Source organism: Bos mutus, chromosome 19, assembly GCF_027580195.1.
Source record: "Bos mutus isolate GX-2022 chromosome 19, NWIPB_WYAK_1.1, whole genome shotgun sequence".
NCBI classification, from domain to species: Eukaryota; Metazoa; Chordata; class Mammalia; order Artiodactyla; family Bovidae; genus Bos; species Bos mutus.
In genome coordinates this window covers 19031889-19055219 of record NC_091635.1, presented here as the reverse complement: position 1 = coordinate 19055219, position 23331 = coordinate 19031889, and the positions used below count along the sequence as shown (strand labels likewise).

The following is a 23331-nucleotide window of genomic DNA, read 5'->3' as shown; positions in this document are numbered from 1 at the left end:
GTGCCAGAGGATGAGATGGTTAGATAGCATTTCGGACTCAACAGATGTGAATCTGAGCAAACTCCAGGAGAAAGTGGAGGACAGGGGAGCCTGGTGGGCAACAGTCCATGGGGTCACAAAGATTTGGACACAACTTAGTGACTGAACAACAACCACCACCTCCCTGTCCATCCACAACACATAATAAAACACAGAAGTACCCACGAGTTGGTAAAATATATTTTATTTGTTCATACAAAGAAATAGTACGAATTACCAGAATTTCATTTTCCTAGAAACATCTTTCTCTGTGTAAAATTAATTTGTGTTATACATAGGACAAAATACTTGATTTAATTTTTTTTTTCCTTTTTGTACATATTGGCTATTCTAACATCCAGGTTATAGAGGAAACAGCTAGGATTTGCACAGTATTTCAGATTACTGGGTTGAACGAAACTCAGTCATAAATTAATGTTATAAAAGTGAAAAAAAAAAATCTAACCACACCTTGAAGTTTTATTGACCATCTTTCTTGATCAACTGAAAAGAAAAAGACATCGACTCCCACCTTGGCCTTTTTGACACTGAGTGTTTCTAGTTGAATGGATCTTCCATTTTCCCTTTCTTATGAAAATATCCTGGCAGGACCTGACACTCTGTTTCTCCAATGTCTATAATGTACCTGTCACTCAGAGTGACTTCCTAGGAGGAAGGAGACAATTTCTCCTCCTTCATCTTCCAACTAGATGTTCATCACGCAGTCTGTGTACCTAAACACCTTTCCAGGTCCCACGTACCAAGTTCACAGACTCCTGGACAAACACCTCAAAGACAGCGTGGGCTAGATAGGAATAACAGAAACCTCCAATTTTTTTCTCAGCATTTTTGTTTGTTTTTAAACACACTGAGTGGAGTAAAGAGTACCTCATGAATATCAGAGCTTTTCCTGTAACCTGGAAGAAACCCAAAACGTGTGTTAGGACAAAATTTGCCAAGAGGTGATATGGCGTTTGCCTTCTAGCAGCGAAAAAGTTAAGTTGGTGATCTTGCAGATGGCTGGAACAGGAAGAAAGTTAAGGCCTGATTTTATGTGTTGCCTGACTTCTCCAGGAGGAAGGCATGTGGGCCCTGTAATAAGTATCACGCGACGGAGTGTAACCTTGGGAGCTGTCGGGAGCAGTCAGAAACCGTAAGCCCTCAGACCCCTAGGAAGAGATGCACAGGAAATATGATTTATTTGTCTTCCACGGAAAAACTCACTCTAGTCCTTCAATGCTAATTATCAACATCTGTTTGGATTCAAGGATTTGACCTAGAATGGAACCTTGACTCACTTCAGTGTTCATGACTAAATGACCCTCCTTCAAGCTGAGGATTTCCTGTTTCAGTTTTAAGGCAGAGAATAAACAACTTAATCAAAAATGGTCCAGCTTGAAAAGACAAGCAGGGACCCGGAGGGGAAGGAGAAGCTTGTGTGCATTTCCCCCACGGCTTTGTGGCAAGCCCTTCTCTGAACTACTCTGCAACTGGACATCACGTGCCACAGCAGGGCACCAAAGCGGCCAGAAAGCAGACGGCGCAGGAGCAGGTGGTGGCTGTGGACTGACTCGGACTTGAAGCCATGTTCTACTGTAACGGAAAAGAGGCGGTGTTCCGGTTTTATTTCTAATTAGCTTTCAGACTGGAGAAATGCATGATCAATCAGCACCCTTATGAGGATGTCTTTGACATCCAAGCAGCAAGAAGGGAGAACCACCCCGTGATTATGGGCGTTCCCCTAAGTGCAGGTTCACCTCGGCTTGGTAGAGGCAGTAACAAAGCTATGGAATGATTATAGCATCTCAGGAATGCACGGCTCCCTGCCCCCTCCCCATGTCCATCCTCCTATACCCAACCCACATGATGACAGTGTTGCTGCTAAGCACAGACTAGCTACGTGGGCAAAGACAAACCAGCTTATCCGCAAGACATCCCTTAAAGACCAGTGTTCTGTTTCTCTAGCGAGCGAGTTATCGCATAGAACAGACAAAAGTGTCCTTTGTAACTACTGCAACCCAACCAGGTTGACCACATCTTCCCATATGTTCCTTGATGAAAGTATAATGCAAATGACAGTTCTTTGATGGTAGAACCATTCTGGGTTAGAAAACTGAGGATCAAGTGAAGAGATTATTATTATTACGTCATATGGCTATACGGTTACCCAAGAGCCACTAGCTGGTCAGCATCAAATGACTCCCCCAGCCTTCCCACCCCACCCCTCCCTCCAGAGAGAAGCAGAGGAGAGCATTCCACATCAGCAGCTACTAGGCTGGTACTTCTCCTGCCGGGGCCTGGCTAGAACAAGAGATAGCCCAGGCTCGAGTGTCACAGGCAACACGGGGCCAGCGTTCCCAGTCTCTTTTTATAAGAGCCACTCCTGGTTCTGTCTGGCTGTTGGCTACAGACTATGTTGTCTGAGATGAGCTAGAAATTTCAAGGAGAGGAATTCCAGACCCCAAACGGGGGCTGGTCCTGGCATCTTGGTGGAGTCAGGAGGGAAGGCACCTGACCCCTTGAGGTCTTGACACCCAGCACCCCTGGTTTATGCTGGTCATTCTGCTAGCCGGGGGGATTCTTTGGTGTGTCAAGGCAGAGACTGTCTGCCTGAGAACAGAGCATGATGCACTCGCATGCAAATTAGAAGGGAGCATCTTTATTTCTAAAGCAGCAGCCAAGCACAGGACCTGGGAAAGGTGCTGTGGGGTGGTGGGCGGGGGCGGAGGGGGTTCTGACATTTACATACACTTCAAGCCAGTTGATGAACTGGGGATGGGGCAGAAGAGGAGGCAAGGCGGCAGCCTTCAAAATCAAAAGCTAAAGTCCATGAACTTGACCCCTCACCAGCAGGCTCTAAGAGGACATGGATGTCCCTGCCAAAGTAGCGATTCTCCCCAGTGCTGAGTGGACTTGAGGGGGTGTGGGGGCGGGGCGGTGGACCTAGCACTGTGGTCTGGAGTCTGCGCCCTTGGACGTGTCAGAAAGTGGCCGAGGAAGCTGCCACGTGGCAGTCTGTCACCTCAGAGCTCCCAGAGGTGGCCAGGCAGCCAGGGAAACTGGAGTTTCAGAACAAGGAGATGACAAATGAATCCAGACAGCGATCGAAGGCTGCATACCCGTAACAACAAAAATCTCAAGTTGTGCTTTTCTTTAAATACAATGGGTAGAAAGGAAACTCAAAGGAGGAAAAAAAAATGGAAGCACCATCCATTGCAAGGACAAGAAAATATCAGAAAACACTTTGGAATGTTAACAGATTACGTGACTCTCTAAAAGAGTGTGGCTAGGCAGCTTAGTGAATTAATTGCTTATGAATTAAAAATAAATTATTATAAAATAGATTTCTGTACAGTTTACATACATATAATCTCTCTCAATATTTCCTAAGCCCAAGAGGGTGCCATCAGTCCCAGCCGAAGTCGTGGCCCGTCATCTGGTAGAACTTGCGGTTGAAGGGCCGGTAGAAATCCCGCAGCTGCCGCAGCACCTGCGCGTCGATCTCGGGGTGGGGTCTGCCCTTGGTCTTGCCCAGGCAGTGGGGGCGGCCGCTGCCCTCCGCCTTCTTGAGGCAGGGGAAGCCCTTGGTCTGGTTGAAGTAGAAGTGCTTGTCTGAGATGATGCGCTTGAGGCCCAGGAAGTCCTGCACGCGGCCCAGCTCGCCGGCCGGGTCGCGCACCAGGCGCTCACCGCTCACGAAGAGCATCTGGCGGGCGGGGAAGTGGCGCAGCCAGCGCTCCAGATGCTCCGCGTACAGGCCGATCTGGATGGCGCTCCACGAGCGGTCCACCAGGCCCGCCGAGCGGTTCCGGAAGGCCAGGCTCTCGAAGCTGGGGATGTCGGGCCGCTTGGAGAGCGTCTGCGTGTAGTCCGACACGGCCCGGGTCACCGGGTCCCGCACCACCACCAGGAGCTTGGTGTCCTTGGACATGGCCGAGATGCGCGCGGGCGCCTCGCGCGTCACGAAGTAGCTGGGTGTCTTCTCCATGGTGATCTGGCCGTCCAGGGTCCTCGGCATCAGGTCCCTGCGCGGAGCAAACAGACCAGGGCGGGTCAGAGGTCACAGCTCTTTGGTCACACGTCTCAGTAGCAATACTTTTTTTTTTTTTTCGCTATTCTTGCTTTTTTTTCTTATTTATTTTTTAAGTGGAGGGTAACTGCTTTAAATATGTTAATTTCTGCTGTATAACACCCATGAACCAGCTGTATGTATCCATATATCCCCTCCCTCTTGAGACTCCTTCCCACCCATCCCGCCATCCCACCCCTCTAGGTCATCACAGAGCACTGAGTGGCAATGTCAGCACTTTTAATCGTGGCCCCATCTAATTTCAATGCAAGTCGAATTTCAGAGATATAGGTACGTCCTATCTGAAGGTTGGAGGCCAGATGCTCTCCACCTAGGATGGGAAGGCACTTTAATTTAGGGTAGAAGGAGTAAGATTCGACCTTCTCTGAGATCTTCCCCCCAGTGTCACCTCTCCCTTATTTTGGGGGGTATTCAGCTTTTAGATGGCCCCGAATATCTGACTTCAGAACACAGAGACCTCTGGCCTCTGGATACGTGCCTTTCAAAATAATATCACCTGGAGCGCCTAGAGATTTTGGTGTCCACGTGTCCTCGCTTTCCTGCCTTGCTGTGCTTATCACGTTGGGACAAAAACCCTGTGGACACGGGAAGGAAAATGTCCCCTGGGCCAGTCAGGGTGTACTAGCATCGCCACAGTGACCACTGACCAAACGCCTTCACTGTGAAAGACATCCCTGAAGGCCTCGAGGCACACAGCTGCCAAGAAATCGGGAGGATTCAGATGAAGTATAAACTGATGCGAAGAGAGAATTTGCTGAGACACAATTCTAGAAGCCTCCAAAACTACTTCAGATTCCATTTTTTATAGCTAGCTGGTGGAAATCTATTTTTTATAGATCCCTGGTGTATGATGCAGGGAGCTCAAATTCAGTGCTCTGTGATAACCTAGAGGGGTGGGATGGGGTGGCAGGTGGAAGCGAGGTTCAAGAGGGAAGGGACATGTGAATGCCTATAGCTGATTCATGTTGATACATGGCAGAAACCAACACAATATTATAAAGCAATTATCCTCCAATTAAAAATAAATAATTAAAAAAGAGACAGGGACTTCTCTGGTGGTCCAGTGGCTAAGACTCATTCCTTGCTGCCAATGCAGGGGTCCTAGGCTTGATCCCTGGTCAGGAAATGAAGGGTCCACATGCCACAACCAAGACCCGGTACAGCCAAAATAAATAAGTTAATAAATAAATATTTTTAAAGGGAGAGAGACTTGTATGATATTTATTTATTGCTGCATAATTTAAATGTAACTATATAGGCAGAACTTGAGCAAATTCCAGGAGATAGTGCAGGACAGGAAAGTCTGGCAGGCTGCAGTCCATGGGATCACAAAGAGTCCGACGTGACTGAGCACCTAACACTCAGGCTGTTCTAAACGTCCAGCTTCAAGCCATCCCTAATCTGCTGAGACCAAAAGTGCTTTACGGACATGTTTATAGAAATGATGATATAAACTCACACGAGCCAGAAAGGGCAACAGACTCCTCCTTCACAGCGAATTAGAGGAAGCGGGCGTCTCCCTGATGGGGGGTGGCCCCACAACCCTGCAACCAGCCCCAGCTTAAGCTAAAGCTGGATTAACCCACTTTGACCATGTACCACTTAGATGAAGGTAGCCCTGTCATCAGGCTAATTCGATGGAGGATTAAAGAGGGCCTAGCTCTCAACTTATTCTGCATTTCCCTCAAAAGCAGGTCGAGTCTGATTAAGTCCGAATTTTTTCCCTGTGTTCAGCCACCTACATCTAGACCAAGTCTACAAGAAGGGTTCAATAGTCAAAATCCAAGTGCTATCCCTATGACTGAAGAAAACCCCACCCGCCACGTTCTCCAGGGCCACGCACGTGGGGCAGGTTTGGAGTCTGTCTGCAGAGGGTCTGAGTGACCGAGCACAGGCGCTGAAGTCCAGCCCCTGGTCTGACTTTCAGCACCCCGTGGATTGGGGTGTGTGCCCCTCACCTGTCCATGCCTCCATTTTCTCAATTGGTCTGTGAGAAAAAGTATGATGCCCACCACCCAGGGTTTCTCCTTGGGACCGAGCCTGGGAGCGAATCGGTGCCAAAGAAAGGTTGTCAGTTCCCTACTGTTGACAGCGTCAGGGAAAGGGTGCAAGGAGGCAAGGGTCACACGCAGGGAGTGGTCACTCCCTTGGTTCACCTGTAGAGGAGCCACAGGGATGCCCCTGGGACAAGCAAAGCTTCAGGAAGAGTGGACGTGGCTCTCTGCCCACCTAGGCTCCAGAACCACCTCTGAACCTTTGCTGCATGCATCCCCTCGACGTCCCTAAACAAGGGCCTGGCGATCATGGAACAAAATGGCCAAGTGAGAGAGCCCATATCAGGATGTGCAGAAAAGGAACAGGAAACGGTCACCATCTTATAGTCCAAAGGCACAGCCCACTCAGCCATAATGCATCTTTGGATCAGGGTCAGATTCTTGGGTGACCCCCTGCCACGCTGCAGTATGAGCTCCAAAGGAGCCCGTCTCCCCAGGACAGTCCAGAGGTTGCACACAGATGTCAGCAAGCACTCAGGGTCTTAAGACTTTCCCTGTTTATCAATAACAGCTGGGGAACTGCTGACACGGAGTCTCAGTCCCCGTCCACTGCAGGCTCCACAGCCGCCTTTCCCTGAGTGTGTGTGGTGTGGACACAGAGAGCTGATGGGCGAATGTGCTACGGGGTTCTCCATCATTTCAGCAGGTGCTCCCTGAGTCCTCTCCATGGGTTTCCAGGTGCATTTCTGTGGCAGGGGGAGGGGAGTAGAATAAGCCACACGAAATATGTCTCTTTGGGTTAAGGATTATTTTAGGCTGATTATTTCTAAGAAACAATGGACGTTGAAAGGCTCTGAAAACCAGTTAATGCTAACTTTTAGTAAGAGACATTTATATTTATAAGGGAAATGCTGGGAAAGATTGAAGGCAGGAGGAGAAGAGGGTAACAGAGGATAAGATAGTTGCATGGCATCATAGACTCAGTGGACATGAGTCTGAGCAAACTCCGAGAGATAGTAAAGGACAGAGAAGCCTGGCATGCTGCAGTCCACGGAGTCACAGAGTCGGACACGACTGAATAACAAGAGTGTCTTCCTGTCTGTACCAGGAGGAGAAGACTGGCTATATCTCTAGAATCTCGTATCCATGGAGTTAAGTCTGCCCAACAGCTGTGCCCTTATCTACTGGGCTTTTCCCCGCCACCTCCCAGAACTGGCCTCCCCCTTCTGAAAATCTTTTGTCTCCAGCTGGAGATGGCATTTAAGATGGAGGCTTGGGCTGTTTCCAAGACTTGCTCAGGTTTCCTGGGCATCTCCCTTGTACACAGGAGGGACACATGTTATTAAACTTGTTTGTTTTTCTTCTGTTGACTGTCTTTTATTACAGGGAGCTGGGTTGGGGTGGGAGCATCTCAGCTAAGAACCTTGAAAGGAGGGAAAATTATTTTTCCTCCTCTCTCCTGGTCCCGAGGCCTGGGCTCAGACAGAGTGGGGCATCTCCCAGCATGGCCCAAGAAGTGTGCTGTTGACCCATCTGGGCAGTTAGAGGCAAGACTCTGTTCTTGCCTCTGTCAAACAACTCTTCTGTCACCCTCCACCCTCCCTGCCTCCCAGGACCCCTGGTCCTGGAGCGAAGCCCTTTCCTATTCACTTCCTGGGCCCAGCTTCTTCCCACCCGCATCCTTCACTGGCCAGGCTCTCCTGTCCGGACACTCAGAACCTCTCCGGGCACAGCAGTGGCTCTGAGAAGAAAGGATGGAGACATGGCCGAGGGTGACCCCCCTTACGTGGGCCCTGCAGCTCACCCCAGTGATCCCTCCAGTGGTGGCTCCAGCCGTGGACGGGCCTCCCAAGCCAGCAGGTGGGTTGCAGTTAAATTGAGCAGCTCATTAGGAAAGCCAGTTTCTCAAACTGATAGCCACAGCTAATAATCTAGGCGGTGCTCTGGGGCTGTCAGAGAAATTTTCACATACTGCGCCTCACCTAATCCCTCGCGCACAAACCTTCAAGAGAGCACTGCCAGCCCCAACCTACTGAGGAGGGAGCTGGGGCTGACGGGGAGGGTCACCCGCCGCCAGTAGGCCGAGAGCTGAGACCCGGAGTCAAGCCCTCTGATACCATCAACACGCCTCCTCCACCCAGCCTTCTGCGTTTACCCTATTATGATGAAATATACAAAGAGCTACACACCTGTCTTTTCTTTAAAGAGATACCTGTATTTCTTCTTCTCATTTGGAGATTAGCATCTTAATAATAGGTATTCCAGGGCTAGAATCACATGACTATGATCATAATTGTTCAAAGATGAGTCAGATTTCGAAACAATAGATGTCTTAGGCTCACACACGCTTGCTGCTAATTGCATAGGATGAGGCTGGGGGATCAGGACAGGATGGAACAGTAGTTCTTCCTGCCAGACGCTGCCCCCCATCCCCACCCCATCCTCCCCTCTCCACCACGTGGGGAGGAAGGGACACTCTTCCACACCTGGTACACATTCCCCACACTGTTATGAAGCCAGTGGACCTGGAGGTCTCTCTGGGGCAAGTCTCAGGAAGATGCATGCTCCCACCCACCCATCCTCAGGACAAGAAGAAGAGATGCTAAGCAGAGGTTTCAGGTGCCACCCACGACATTCAGGCCTGGGGATGACCAGTCTAGGAGCATTAGGGCCCTCAAAGACCTGGACCACGGAGCAGGAACCTGGGAAACTGCAGGATTTGCAGCAGGTATTTCAGGCTTTCAACATGTTTCAGGAAACTCAAAAGAAAGCAATGGGCCCCTTGGCAGTGGCGGGATTCAGCCTTGATGCCGAGGGTGCTAGATGCCCGGGCCCTGCCCTAGACCCACAGAATCAGGCCCCTGTGGGTGGGGTCCTGACAGGGGAATCTCTCTGATGATGCCAACCTGCAGCCAGGCTGGAAGTTGTCACCCTGGGGCATCCATGAGCTGGCAGCTGCTCTGTACTTCAGCCCCTTATTCTGCGGATGCCCTGTGCACCTATGGGTGTAGGGCACGGTGCTGGGTGGTGATAGAGGGCCCCCATGATCAAGAAAACAATATTGTTAACAGAACAAAAGCTGTTCAGCTAATCCAAGGCAGGATTTGAACCAAATTCCTGGAGTGAAGTCTAGAGAACTTGGGGTCGTATCCTCCCTGCCAAAGCAGACCAGGACCCAAAGGGAGGGTGATGCCCACCTGCCAATGCATGAGACACAGGTTCGATCCCTGGGTCAGGAAGATCCCCTGGACAAGGAAATGGCAACCCACTCCAGTATTCTTGCCTGGGAAATCCCATGGACAGAGGAGCCTGGCAGGTTACAGTCCATGGGGGTCACAAAGAGTCAGACACGACTGAGCAACTCAACAACAACAAAGACATGCCTGTGTGCAGATGCAGAGAGATGTGCGTGCACACACACACACACACACACACACACACACACACTACACCGAGCTAACTATCAAACACAAATCAGGCTCTGAGTAAAACAAAAGGAGGCACACTGAAAGAACTAGAAGGAACTCGCGTGACGAGACTAAAAGATGCATCTAACTCTTTCGTCATCTAAAGTTAGATAATATCAACACAAACAGAAGAAAGAGAAAAACAACCAGGTGAAGAAGAGTACAAGCCCCGAATTATCTAATTTACGCTTTTGCCAAACTCATGGCTTAAAATGAAACTAAGGTCTCTTCATTTTTGAAAAGCTCATGACACTAAGATGCATTGAGGTCAAAAGGACCACTCGGCCGTTTCCTCTTTCACAGGCTTGTGGCAGGTGAACCAGGAGGATGTCTAGAGTCCGGTTTGAGGATACAGAATCTCAGCCCCGGGTCTGGGCGCTCACCTGCACCTGTGCCTTCGCCAGACTCAGGAGTAGCTGGGAGCCCACCTGTGGACTCAGCCTCCCGAGGGGCGTGGCTGTCACGGGCTTTGGAGAAGCCCAGTGTTTACAATGAACAGCCCATGTCTCGACGGGGCTCTTATGCGTTACCTCGGAAAGCAGACTCTTAAAAACAAACCTTCAAGCCAACAGGCGGAGGAAATTTGAATGAACCAGACAAGTTCTAAAAGCCTTGTAATTCTGATGTTCTTCAGCAGCCAGTGTTGCCCTAATTTTCTTTTTCTGCTTCTTTTCTCTCTTTGGATGGCATGTCGGCTCCCAGAGTCCAGCAATTGAACTTATTGTTGGAACTGGCAAGTTACACAAGAAAAAAGAGGAAGATTATTGAGATGGGTGTAACCCATCGCACTACAGCCAAACAGATGCTGAAACACTGACACAAAACAGATGATGGAAGTGAATGAACTTGAACTTCAGAGAGCAGACAAAGCTGCAAGCCACAATGGGGTGGGGTGGGCCCAGCTCCCTCTGGGACTGAGGAAAACTAGAAAGAGGGGAGGATGGGAGGATGATCTCTTTGTTTGGTTCCAGAAACACCATAGACACTAGTATAGATAAAATAGATAAACAAGTACCTGCTAGATAGCACAAGGAATGCTACTCGATATTCTATAATGATCTATATGAGAAAAGAATCTGAAGAAAGATATAGTTAAATAGATGCTAAGTCGCTTCATTCGTGTCCGACTCTGTGCGACCCCATAGACGGCAGCCCACCAGGCTCCCCCGTCCCTGGGATTCTCCAGGCAAGAACACTGGAGTACGTTGCCATTTCCTTCTCCAATGCATGAAAGTGAAAAGTGAAAGTGAGTCGCTCAGGTTGTCTACTTGAAAGTTACACAGTCTTCTAGCGACCCCATGGACTGCAGCCTACCAGGCTCCTCCGTCCATGGGATTTTCCAGGCAAGAGTACTGGAGTGGGGTGCCATGGCCTTCTCCAATAGTTAAATAGATAGAGACGGGTATATGTATAACTAAATCCCTTTGCTGCACACCTGAAACTAACATAAATTAGTTGTAAATCAACTCTACTCCAATTAAAAAAAAATAAAAGAAATAGTCTCATGTTTCCTGACCTCCAATAAAGATCTTTTTTCTTCCTTTTTAGAACCTACTTTTTAACCTACTTACATAAATCATCATCCTGTCCAGTTCTATGATTTTGGACAAATGCACAGAATTGTCTAACAGCCAGCATCACAGTCATAATCCAGCTCAATTCCCTCACTCCCCACTCTTTCTCTTGCACTGCTCCTTTCCATCAAAATCTAAAATCGAACTCTGTGCACAAGGCAAATCCCCTCACAAATGGCCCTAGGCTGCCCAAATCCTTGTGTTGATACCATTGGGACGGAAATATTGATTGAGAAGAGAAAATGGTCAATAGACTTAGACGTTTTGACATCACAAATCTATTTACCATTACTTTAAAAGAAGAAGCAGCTACAAGTTGTTTCCAGGTCTCTGTCTTCCAGTTCTGGCTCCTAACTAGCTTGTCCCCCATCCCCCACCCCACCCCCACATCCCTGCGTCCTTGGCTTCCTGATCTGTAAATCAGTACCACAGAGAAGGTCAAATTCTGATAAACTGCCCTGAGGACAAACTCAGGGTGGGGAGGACAGGCCAGGGAGCAACGATGCCATATCATCTTTAGACTTCCCAAAGCCCACATCCTGGTGGCTCAGATGGTAAAGAATCCACCTGCATTGCGGGGGATGTGGGTTCGATCCCTGAATTGGGAAGATCCCCTGGAGAAGGAAATGGCTACCCACTCCAGTATTTTTGCCTGGAGAATTCATGGACAGAGGAACCTGGCAGGCTACAGTCCATGGGGTCACTGAAGAGTCAGAAATGACTGACTAACACTTTCACTTTCAAAGCCCACATCCAGCCTCTGAGAGCTCAAAAGCCCATGGTGCAGCCAGGAGAAACCTTTACAAACAGAATAATCAGCCTCTCTAGGAAGGTTACATCTCTCCTCCCACCCTGCAAACAGATAGTAAACAGTCAAACCTCCTCTCACAGTCCCAAATTGGTGTGGGAAGTAAGGATACCCCCCTTAGAAGGGCTAAACAAATAAGGTGCCATTTAAAAAAAATAGCTGTTAAGTCGCAAGTTTCAGCTGCAAAACTCAAAAGCCCTGGGATCCCAGGGATGCGGGGAGTGGGACGCTGAACAGAGCAGAGAAGGGTGAAAACACCTTGAATGATACATCGTGATGGACACGTGGCAACATGTCACACAGTCAAGCCCACAGAACACAGCTCAGCTAGGGTGGACCCTGCTGTGAACAGTGGACTTGGCGTGACACCTGATGTGTCGGTGTGAGCTCGTTGTGACCAGTGGACCGCTCTGACGGGGGGTATCAGTGGTGGGGGAGGCTGTGCTTGAGGGGGAGCAGGAAGTGCATGGGAATGTTCTTGAACCCTCATTTGAATGCCCATGGTTGGTTTCCAGAACTCTGCCCTTTCTGCTTGATTTTGCAATGAACCTAAAACTGCTTAAAAAAAGAAGGAAAAGAAGAAGAAGGTTGAGATCCTGTCTGTCCTCGTCCTGTCTGTGGACTACGGCTTCCTCCTTGGGAAGGCCGGGGTCACGCACCCTCGTGTCCTCAGCCTGGGCCACCAGCACTGGTGGGCCGTGCTCATGTGAGTCTTTTCCGTACCCTCGCCTTCCCCTGCAACTCCGGGCCGAGGGCTCCTCCTGGGATGCTGGGGCCACGGCACCTTTGCATTCTCTATGCTGCCTCCTTCACCCCCAACCACTCAGGAAGAAAGAAAACCCTTTCCTCCTGGGGTTTGTCCCTGATATCTTGACCTGTGAACACAGGTAGGACATCTTAACCTGTAAGCAGCATAAGGGACTAACTCTCCAACTTCCTGCCTTGAAAATATATGACAAAAAATAAACTCAGAAAACAAACAAAAAATAACAAGCCTTCTTTTACGAAAGGATGCCCTTGGGTTCTTGGGATCTGACTGCTCTCCCTTAGCCTTTCCTCCTGGGCTCAGAGGCCCACTGCCCTGCCCGGTCCGCAGGGGAGGGAGTTAGGCTGAGGTTGGCTGAGTGCCTCAACCTCCCATCACTGAGGCCAGGGAAGCACTCAAGTGGCCAACTTGAAAAGGGCAGAAAGGGCTGCTGGGGGCGTGGAGGGGGGGGGATGCTGCCTGGAGGAAAAGTGCAAAGCTGCTGACAGTCCAGGAGGTGACAGATGCTGACAGGTTGGGGGGAGAGGCAGGGGGACATGTCCCCAGGCTTCAGCGGGCACTGGGTGCTCTGGAGTTAAATCATTTTAAAAGAAAAACCGGGGAGAGGGGCTTCCTTGTTTGTCCAGTGATTAGGAATCCGCCTGCCAGTGCAGGGGACGTGGGTTCAATCCCTGGTCTGGAAACTAGGACCCCCTGTGCAACGGAGCAGCTGAGCCTGTGAGCCACAACTGCTGAAGCCCACGCGCCCTGCAGAGCCCATGCTCAAGAGAAGCCACCGCAAGGAGAAGCCCACACACCGCAACTAGACAGCAGCCCCCGCTCGCCACAACTAGAGAAAGTCCACACAGCAATGAAGACCCAGCAGAACCAAAAGTAAGTAAAAAAAAAAAAAAAAAACAAACCTAGGGGGAAGAAAAAGAGCAGTCTCCAGGGTCATTACCATCCTAATCGAAGAGGTTTCTGCTGTGACAAGTGTGGGCAGCTGGGGTCCTGTTTCCCGAAGGCCTGTCTACCAGCCCTGAACCTCCATCCCAGGTGAGTACCCCAAACTGTCCCCAGGGCAGCGTCCTTCTCCCTTGTGAGTTTGTAAGTCACAGTGGACTTCAGGTGGATGGGGGACAAAGACAAAGGTCTAAGCTTGTGGCTTCTCTTCCCTTGCAGAAGATGAGAGCTGCAGAGATGAGAAAGGAACTCTTCCTGCAACCTCGACTGTGGACGAGGAGGCATGGCTGCTCCTGAGACTTGTAACTCGAGCTGTAAGTGGTAACCCTGGGAAGTTTCATCTTTAAAGCAGTTTTCTTCCCTGGGGAGGAGGGAGGAGGGCTGGGAGGAAGGTGGGGATCAGCCCTCGGCCCCTTCTTATCTGGAAACTTCTTCCTTTGTAGGAAGTCTCTGAGCCCAAGGATTGGAAAGCTCCCTTTCAAAGGGCCACACATCTCCATAAATAATTATCTCCATTTGGGCGAGATGTTTGCATATCAAAGAACTCCTTCGGGAGTGTTTAAAATAATTTAAAATGAAATTATAAATAGTCTGTTGTTCTCCTTGTTTCTCTGGTCCCTGGAGCAGTTGGGCTCCCGGAAGTGATGTCATTATTCATTATGAAGTGTACTGGGTCTTTTTACTTACTTTTTTAAAAAAAGGTAATGGGTAGGAAAGAAGAGACATAACAAAGGATGGACTCCCCCAGGCCCCCTCCTCTGCCAGCCCTCGCCCCTTTCGCCCCTCCCACCCCTCAACCCCCACCGCAAGGATTTGGCCTCCATTGTATGAGAATTTCAATACTGCTCAGAAAATGAAAAGCCTTTGAGTGCCATAAGGGGGTGGTGCTCAAAAGAGCATCTCGCAGCTCTGGGTCAACCCAAGATTCCTTTCATTTTGGCAGAATCCTCCACTATAGACCCTGCTTCACAAAGGCCTGAGTTCCTGTTCCTGGAAGGGACTGGGGGGGCTGGGGGGCAGAGGGAGGGTTTCAATTAAAAGCTAATAGCCTTTTGTGTCTGGGCGCTCTGGGGCACTGCTCGTGTTTATTAGACCTCACTGTGTGCGGGCACAAACCATGTGAAATCAGAGTAATCTGTGCCCCCCGTTTCCTGGAAAAAAAAATTGTTTTTGATCAATAGAAAGAGAGGAAAAAAAAGTTTTCTGGGAAGCGCAGTCTTTAGAAAGTAAAATCAGCCTGTCTGTGGGCAGGGGGGTGAGGGCAGAGCTCAGGACCCAGAGGGAGAGGAGACCTCGGCAGCACAGACAGATGTGGGAAGGCTGTCCCTCCCTGGACAGATTCTTCTCTGTGTAGACCCGACCCGCCCTCACTTCTGATCCGTGTGGGCTTCCCCTCTGGAATCCGCTTCTTCTCCCCGGGGTGCTGGGAGCCTGGCTCTGCCTGGGTGACTCCCCAGCAACAAAGGGCCAGCCCTCAGGCGGCTGCACTGGCTGGTATGTTTCACAGGCTCCTGAAATCCTCTCCCAGCTCAGGCTTCACCCCAAGAAAGGCTTCCCCCATCCCACCCCACCCCTGTGCTCTTGGCAACCAGGTACAAATGTTAGTAAACAGACCCTCACTCAAGAACCACTCAGCACCGCCAGTCAACACAGAGTGGATGGAAATCACTTCCCCACACAGGGAAGCACCCCTCTCCTCCACCGCCCGCACCCAGGATAAGGGGAGGGGGCTTCCTGACATAGCGAAGTCTACCCGGTGCTGGACGCTTGAAGCCCGGGGCTCTGGTTCCTGCGCAGCCGCTGACAAGACTTGACACTCAAAGCTTCGAGCTCAGTGTAGAAAAATTAATGGGTGACTTCCTTAACTCAGAACGACAACCCCTAGATCCATCCATGATGCTGCAAATGGCATGATTTCATTCTGACAGCTGAGTGGTATTCCATTATAAACAAACGTGATACAAAGGAACTTATTTATAAAACAGAAACAGACTCACAGACTTAGAGAACGAACTTATGGTGGCCAGGAGGAAGGACAGGGAGAACGGATAGTTGGGGAGTTTGGGATGGACATGTACACACTGCTACATTTAAAATGGATAACCAACCAGGACCTACTGTGTAGCACAGGGAACTCTGCTCAGTGTTACCTGGAAGACTGGATGGGAGGGGAGTTTGGGGGAGAATGGATACATGTATATGTATGGCTGAGTCTCTGCTGTCTGAAACTATCTCAACATTGTTGACTGGCTATACTCCAATTCAAAATAAAAAGTTTAACCATAAAAAAAGTTGATTTTGACACTAATAAAAAAAAAGTTAATGGGAATTTTCCTGGCGGTCCAGTGGTTAAGAGTCCATCTTCCAGTGCAAGGGGTGTAGGTTTGATCCCTGGTCAGGGAGCCAAGATCCCACATGCGTCGTGGCCAAAAACCTCAAACATAAAACAGAAGCAATGCTGTAAAAAAAAAAGTCAATAAAGACTTAAAATGGTCTACATCAAAAAATCTTTTAAAAAGTGAATGGACTGGTTTAAAAGGGTTGTTGGCTTTAAAATTCTATAAGGGGACCCTTACAATCTCCATCTCTCCCACCACACCCTCATGCCACCTCCCTCCCCAGCCAGTTGTAGGTTGGCACAAGTCGGTACAGGAGAATCTATACAAATATTTTATGATGGAATAGGTGCAAAGGGTACTTTAGGCACCTTGAGGATACAGGTCAACCCCACGAATGTAATTCAGACAGAGGTTACTGTCAAGGGCACCCCCAAACTAGGCAACCTAGTGCCTGAGGAAACAGAAAGGGAAGTAGAGCTCAAGGTCAGGCTGTGGGTCCTTAGGCAAGTTGTCTAACATCTCTGAGCTGTCTCTCCTCATTTGTGAAATGGAGATACTTTAAAAAAAAAAAAAACAAAACAAGAATGAGACTCAGTCGTAGTTCATACGTGAACAAGCTCCTAACACAGCGAAACCCTACCTAAGGGTAAGGTGGGATGACCTCCACTCATGTCCCCACTTTATCTCCTTTGACTTACGGCTCTAGGTGCTAGGGAGATTTCTAGGGAAATATTGCTAAGGAAAAAGAAATTCCACGTTGGTTCTCACATTCAAAGTCTCTTGTAAAACAAGTATTTGAAAGTGTCTCCATTTCCTGGAATTCTCACTTGTGCCAGGAAGGATCCCATGGGTGGACCTTCTTTCTTAATCCCCTGGTAGGACCTTGGCAACCAAGGAAAACCAAGCTCCCCCTCTTGCATTGATGTTACTGAACGGACGTGATGATCCAAGCCAAAAAGGAGCAGGAAATGAGGCAGTCTTTCATATGAACGCATCCTGCCTCAGAAGGTTCTTTCTTTCTTTCCTTCCTTCCTTCTCTCTCTCTCTTTCCTCCCTCCCTCCTCTCTCCCACTCTCTCTTTCATCCCTTCTTTCTCTTTCTTTCCTCCTTCTTTCCCTCCCTCTTTTCCTTTCTTCCTTTCTTGCTCTCCTTCCTCACCTCTTTCTTTCCTTGGCAGAGAATGAGGTTTACATGAAGTAAAACAGTCCGTTTAGGGGCAGGAGCCATCTGAGACTGATGAAAAGAAACAACCCAACTGCTGAAACCAGATCCACAGAGGGAAGACTTGACATAATCCGTTACCTTCCTGCCCCCTGACTGCGGGGCCAGCGGGAGTTGGGGATGAGAGAAACCCCAGTCAACTCTTAAGTCCGAGACAATGGCTCCATCCTGCTCCCCGCTCCCCTTCCACTTGACAAACAGAACCCCATTTTATGGTTATCAGCTGAAAACAGTATAAAGTAAATTAGGTCAATAAAAACCCCAGACATAAGTTTGAGTAAAGCTCAACGGATGGGAAATGAGAACAAATAAACTCCCCTTATCACAGGCTCTAAATAGCTAAGAACATTTTAGAGAAGAAAAGAGGTGCTTTCTGCCCATAGAGAACATCCCTGGGAGTGTATTAAGCTGGAGACAGACGCTGCAGACAAAGAAGACCCGCAGTTTCGCAGTTTCTTATCTCACACACCTATCAGCAGCAGCACTTTCTTCCCAGTGGGTCTAGGTGCTTGAAGGTGTCTTGAGACAGGAAGTGGCACAAAAGGCTGATGGAAAGTCTAAAGACACCCATCAAAGTCCACCCTCTCCTATGCTTATGGAGACTCTCAGTTTGGAAAGGATGGAGGCTTCTAAGAGCCAATTTTCAGGAGGAGAAAGGTAAGTGCAACCTCCTCAGAGTCTCATCCACTTATTGTCACAGACACCATTTTTTTATAAAACCTCAATACATCTGTAACAGATTGCTAAGCAGAGCCCAACTTGCCTGTATATTTCATGTCCAAGGAGAGGAGAAATGGAAAGTCTTGGAGGCTTGAAGTTTTGCTTAAGTGTTCTGGATTATTTGAGCATATTCCCTCATGACAGTTCATATTCTGTGAGAACCTTTTGGTAGATGGTGAGTCTTACAACTTCCAGCCTTGCTTCTGTTCTTGACACAAAGCATTCCCTCCCCCTACCCCACAACTCCCGCAAGGGAACAAAACTGCGAGCACCAGGGGGATCAAATAACCAAATGGTTAGTGAGAGGGCTGCTAAGAATTACAAGTGAGATTAGCCTTTTACCCTGCATTAGCCCCAGTGAAAAACTAACCCTGTAACTACTTTTGAGCCTAATGATGATTTCTAAGAACAAGATGTTTGGTTCAATCTTATGGCCTGCCATATTTTGTTTTGTATTTCTTTGGACAGTACCTCGTAAGACGGTACATCTTCAAAAGAAATACAAGAAAAAGGGCAAAAAACCTGGGATAGGAAGCACTGGAAAATAATCTGCTGAATGAACACATGAAGGAATGAAAGGAAATTAACTTGCAGTGCTTAAAGCTAATGACTGGGGGTCACAGGGCAAATATGTAAAGAGAATTGGGGGCAACCTGGGATGATAAATTACCATTTGGGGAAGGTTTGAAAATGGTGACCATATCAGGATCTGAATGCCCAAAGTAATTAATCCTAGAGCAACATTTATGTACCATCACACCCATTACATTAAGTGACACTATTCCATCAGGAGGCCATCCACATAAAGAAGGTCTTGACCTTGCATGCTAAGCTACAGCAAAGAACAAGTCCCTTATTTCACCTGAGGGACAGACGCCAGCCATGAGCTCCTCTCACTTTTGAACTTTGGATGCCCCGGAGTTTTTGGGGGGGCAGTAATAAACCACCAATGGATATGAATCTGAGCAAACTCTGGGAGATGGTGAAGGACAAGGGAGCGTGGCATGCTGCAGGCCATGGGGTCACAAAGAATCATACATGACTTAGCGACTGAATAACAACAATAAGAAAAAGACTAGGAATGTGGGCAGGATCTCTCATGGATGGTTAAAGAATCAGGGAATAGACTAGAATCAGGGAAGGACTAGGAATGTGGGTGGGATGGCGGGTGGGATGGCTCGTGGACGGTTAAGGAATCGGTGACATGGCGTGCAGGGATCATTCACAGGGACATTTCTTGCCCTCAGGGGGCTCACTGTGTATTTGGAGAGAAATTCCACATCCAGGAAGTTCCCCAATAGATACTGCATTGAAATGTGCAAAACAAGCATCCATAAGTCATGTCCTTCGGGACATCTGCAGCTTCCTTGAGCTGGTGCCAAGGCCAAGGGGAACAACAATGTCAAGAAGAAAAGATACCCAAGTGTAGGAGCATAAGGCAGTGGTTGAGACACTGGGCTGGGACTCAAGTTTATTTGTTTGAGGAATGGTGAGAAATAAGACTACAACGATTAGGAAGTGGCTGGAGTGGCCCCCTTTCCACTCTGCCCAGCCCTTCCCCCACTGCTTCCCCAACATCTTTTCCAGAAGCCAAACCTAGAAAACTTCACAGCTTCTCATGATGTTGAACAAGATGTTCAAGTTTCCTGGCCGGGAATCTCCCTACCTTTCCAAAAGGACATGCTTGTCCCATTCCTCCATTCTTACCCTTCACCCCAGCCACGGGCAAGCAGAGTCCCCCTCCTTCTCGTACGTTCCTACAGCACTCATTCCCACGCTAGGCTGGGTTAGCAATTCTTGCTCCCTTCTTATGATCCTACCCTGCCAACAGCCTCCCTGCAAATATACACATGTGCGTGCACCCACACACACACACACACATACATGTTAGCATACCCTTTCTCTAGCTGCTATTATCTACTTCCAGGGGGCTGAAGCCTGGACTTTGCCTTATTTGCACTGTGGCCCAAATCAATGGCTCTTAGATGAATGAAGGTGCATAAATAAACAAACAACCGCTAGAAAGAACTTGGATTTGATCTCGGACAATGAGAAGCCACATCAAACATGGGAGTGAGCGACCTGAAGGTGTATCAGGAGTTGGGGAGACACATCTGGGCTGTTAGCTGATGATAAACTCCGTGAGGCTACTGAAGCTCGATACAAGAAGGTGTAAAGAACACTGGAATAAGCAGAAAAGATTACTGGGCGTCTCCAGTGGAAAACTGAACAACACGTTATCTGGAGATAGCTTTCTTATTGCTTTTGAGATATTTGGCAACTCTGTAAATTACAGGTAACAACAAGGCAAGGCAACACGATTCTTGACCATAGACATGCAAATAAGTGCCTTCTGGTAGAACTTCTGTGGGTTTCCCTCTCCACTACCCACTACATGGGAAAAGTCAAGTTCGCCCGCTTGTAATGTCATCTCAACGTTCCTTTATTCCAAGGAAACTGAGGTTCTTTTGACTTCTTTGGACCAATGGTAACAGCTGCCATGTTCTCTCATTAATAATAAGTAAAATAAAATCCTTAACATGGTCATTAAGGAAATATAATCCTTAACATTGTAAGTGGATGAATCATGATTTTACCTTTTGCCTTTAGAAAATTATCCTTTACCAAAAGCCTGGATTAGCCATGTGCTTTTCATAAGAGTGCTATCCAAACGAAGATGTGGTTCGTATGTGTACGTGTGTGTATACACATATGGATTTCCCTGGTGGCTCAGATGATAAAGAATCCGCCCGCAACGCAGGAGACCAGAGTTCAATCCCTGCATCAGGAAGATCTCCTGGAGAAGGGAATGGCTACCCACTCCAGTATTCTCGCCTGGAGAACTCCATGCAGTGGAGCCTGGCAGGCTACAGTCTACGGGGTTATAAAGAGTCAGACATGAGTGAGTGAATAACACTTTCAGTTTCATACATGTACACACATACAATGGAATCCTACTCAGCCATAAAGAGAATGAAATAATGCCATTTGCAGCAACATGGATGGACCCAGAGATTATCACACTAAGTGAAGTAATTCAGACAGAGGAAGTCAAATGCCACATGACATCAATTATATGTGGAATCTGAAATAGGACACAAATGACCTTATCTATGAAACGGAAATAGACTCACAGACATAGAGAACAAACCTGTGGTTGCTAAGGAGGCGGGGAGGGATGGAGTGGGAGGCTGAGGTTAGCAGATGCGAACTATTACATAGAGAATGGATAAACAAGGTCTGACTATGTGGCATAGGGAACTATATTCAATATCCTGCAATAAGCCATAATGGAAAGGAAAATGAAAAAGAATGTATATATACATATATATACACACACATATATATATACTTTTCTGTACAGCAGAAATTAACACAGCATTGTAAATCAACTATACTTCAATAAAATAAATATAAAAAGAGTGCTATCCACACCAGTGGCTTTTACCCCATAGCATCCTCTTGATACCAACCACCTTCCCATCTTAGTACCAAGAACAGTCATGCTTTCTGTTGCGCAAACAGCTCGTTTGAATGACTTCTGTAACTGAGGCCTGTCTGTCTGTGAAGGCTGCCATGAAGCTGAAGGTCATGTCCACTATGTGGCCCCCACTATGGATTCTCCTTTCTTACTCTCACATTTTATGTGTTTGTGGCCCTTTAAGTATCCTTCAAAAACCACCTGAAGTATGTGTTCAAGAAGGCGGACACAGAATAAATGCAATTCCGTAGATCTGAATGGGAAGGGGGTATGGGGGCGAAAACAACGGGACAGCTGATTGGAAAACACACTGAAGGGAGGAAAAAAGGAAAGCAGGTTAGAGATGAGGAAAGACCTTCAGTTTTTTAAGCAAGATGGATCAAGATGGACGATTATGGGTTCTGAGTTCACCCACAGAAACTGTGGCTTCCAAGCCACTATTCAGGATGGAAGTCAGGACACAATGAAGGTGCTCAGCCCAGAAATGATATAAACACAAGAGGGTTTAGGATTCAATGTCTATGTAAAAAGCAGAAACGGAGATAAGGTGAACATGACCCCAGATTCTAAGCTAGCTTTATGTCCAGACAGATTAGCCCAGGTGGGGCGCGAGGCTCCCTGGCAGGCCAGCCTGGAGGCCGGGGTCGTGAACGACTGCCTCTCCCTGCAATGCTCAGCACTGCCCTCCATTCACTGACAAAGCCAAATAAAGACCTTTAAGATGCTACTTTCCCAAATGAATCCACTTCCAAATCCAAGGCTGGGAACACACAGCACTAAGCCCGTGAGCAAACACTCCTAAAGAGGAGAACAAGAGACTCCTCTCTGCTGCCCCATTAGCACATTTGGGAAGTTAACATACCTCCCTTCCCCGCTGCTACTCCCCCCAAGGACACTGTTTCCCTGGGTTGGCTGAACGCACATCAATTAACTTGTCACATGGAGGCAGGCAGGACCGCCAGGTACCAAAACGAGGCATGGAATCAATTGACTGTGTAAGGATCCCAAGAACTGGAGTCCTGACCATCTTTTTTCTCTTCCCTTTTTTTTTTAATTGAAGTATTGGGCTTCCCAGGTGGTGCTAGTGGTAAAGAACTCGCCTGCCAATGCAGGAGACAGAGAAATGGGGATTCGATCCCTGGGCTGGAAGATCCCCTGGAGAAGGTCATAGCAACCCACTCCAGTATTCTTAGCTGGAGAATCGTTTGGACAGAGGAGCCTGGTGGCCTACAGTCCATGGGGTGGCAACGAATCGGACACGACTGATGTGACTTGGCATGCATAGTTGATATATATCATGTAAGTTATAGTTAAACAATATAGTGATTCTGTATTTTCATACATATACTCCATTTAAAGTTATAATAAACTATTGGCTAGATTTCCTGTGCTGTTTAATATATCCTTGTAGATTATTTATCTTACATATAGTAGTTTGTACCTTTTAATCCCCTCTTTCTATCTTGCCCCTCCCTCCATCCTCTCCCCAGTAGTAACCACTGGTTTGTTCTCTGTGAGTCTGTTTCTGTTTTCTAAATTTCATTTGTTTGTTTTATTTTTTAGATTCCACATAAAAGTGGTATCATACAGTATTTGTCTTTCTCTGATTGACTGATTTCACTCAGCATAATACCCTCCAGGGTCATCCAAGTTGTTGCAAATGGCAGAATTTCATTCTCCTTTACAGCTGAGTAATATTCCATCGTATACGTACATACCACATCTCCTTAAGCTGTCTCCATGAATGTGTAATTCTGAGAGATTTCTTTATGAGATAAATACAGTGTCTATCCAGGAAAGGACCCCTTTTCCTGGGGCCCCTCTTCCTCTGAAGAGAGAGGGTTCTCCTCTCACTCGGGTCAGAAATGGGGCTTATTAATTATCATTACAGAATGTTACCCTTGCTGCCTG

The 23331-nt window shown here is 47.9% G+C and overlaps 1 protein-coding gene across 1 annotated transcript in view; it reads right to left on the bottom strand.

Annotated features, from left to right (window-relative positions):
* Positions 1 to 207: 207 nt before the first annotated feature.
* Positions 208 to 23331, bottom strand: part of LOC102264905 (heparan sulfate glucosamine 3-O-sulfotransferase 3B1) — a 43255-nt gene continuing 20131 nt past the window's right edge. The window contains exon 2 of the mRNA XM_070389533.1: positions 208 to 4043. Within this exon, the coding sequence (XP_070245634.1) occupies positions 3425 to 4043 (619 nt within the window). The 3' untranslated portion in view covers positions 208 to 3424. The remainder of the gene's footprint in view (positions 4044 to 23331) is intronic.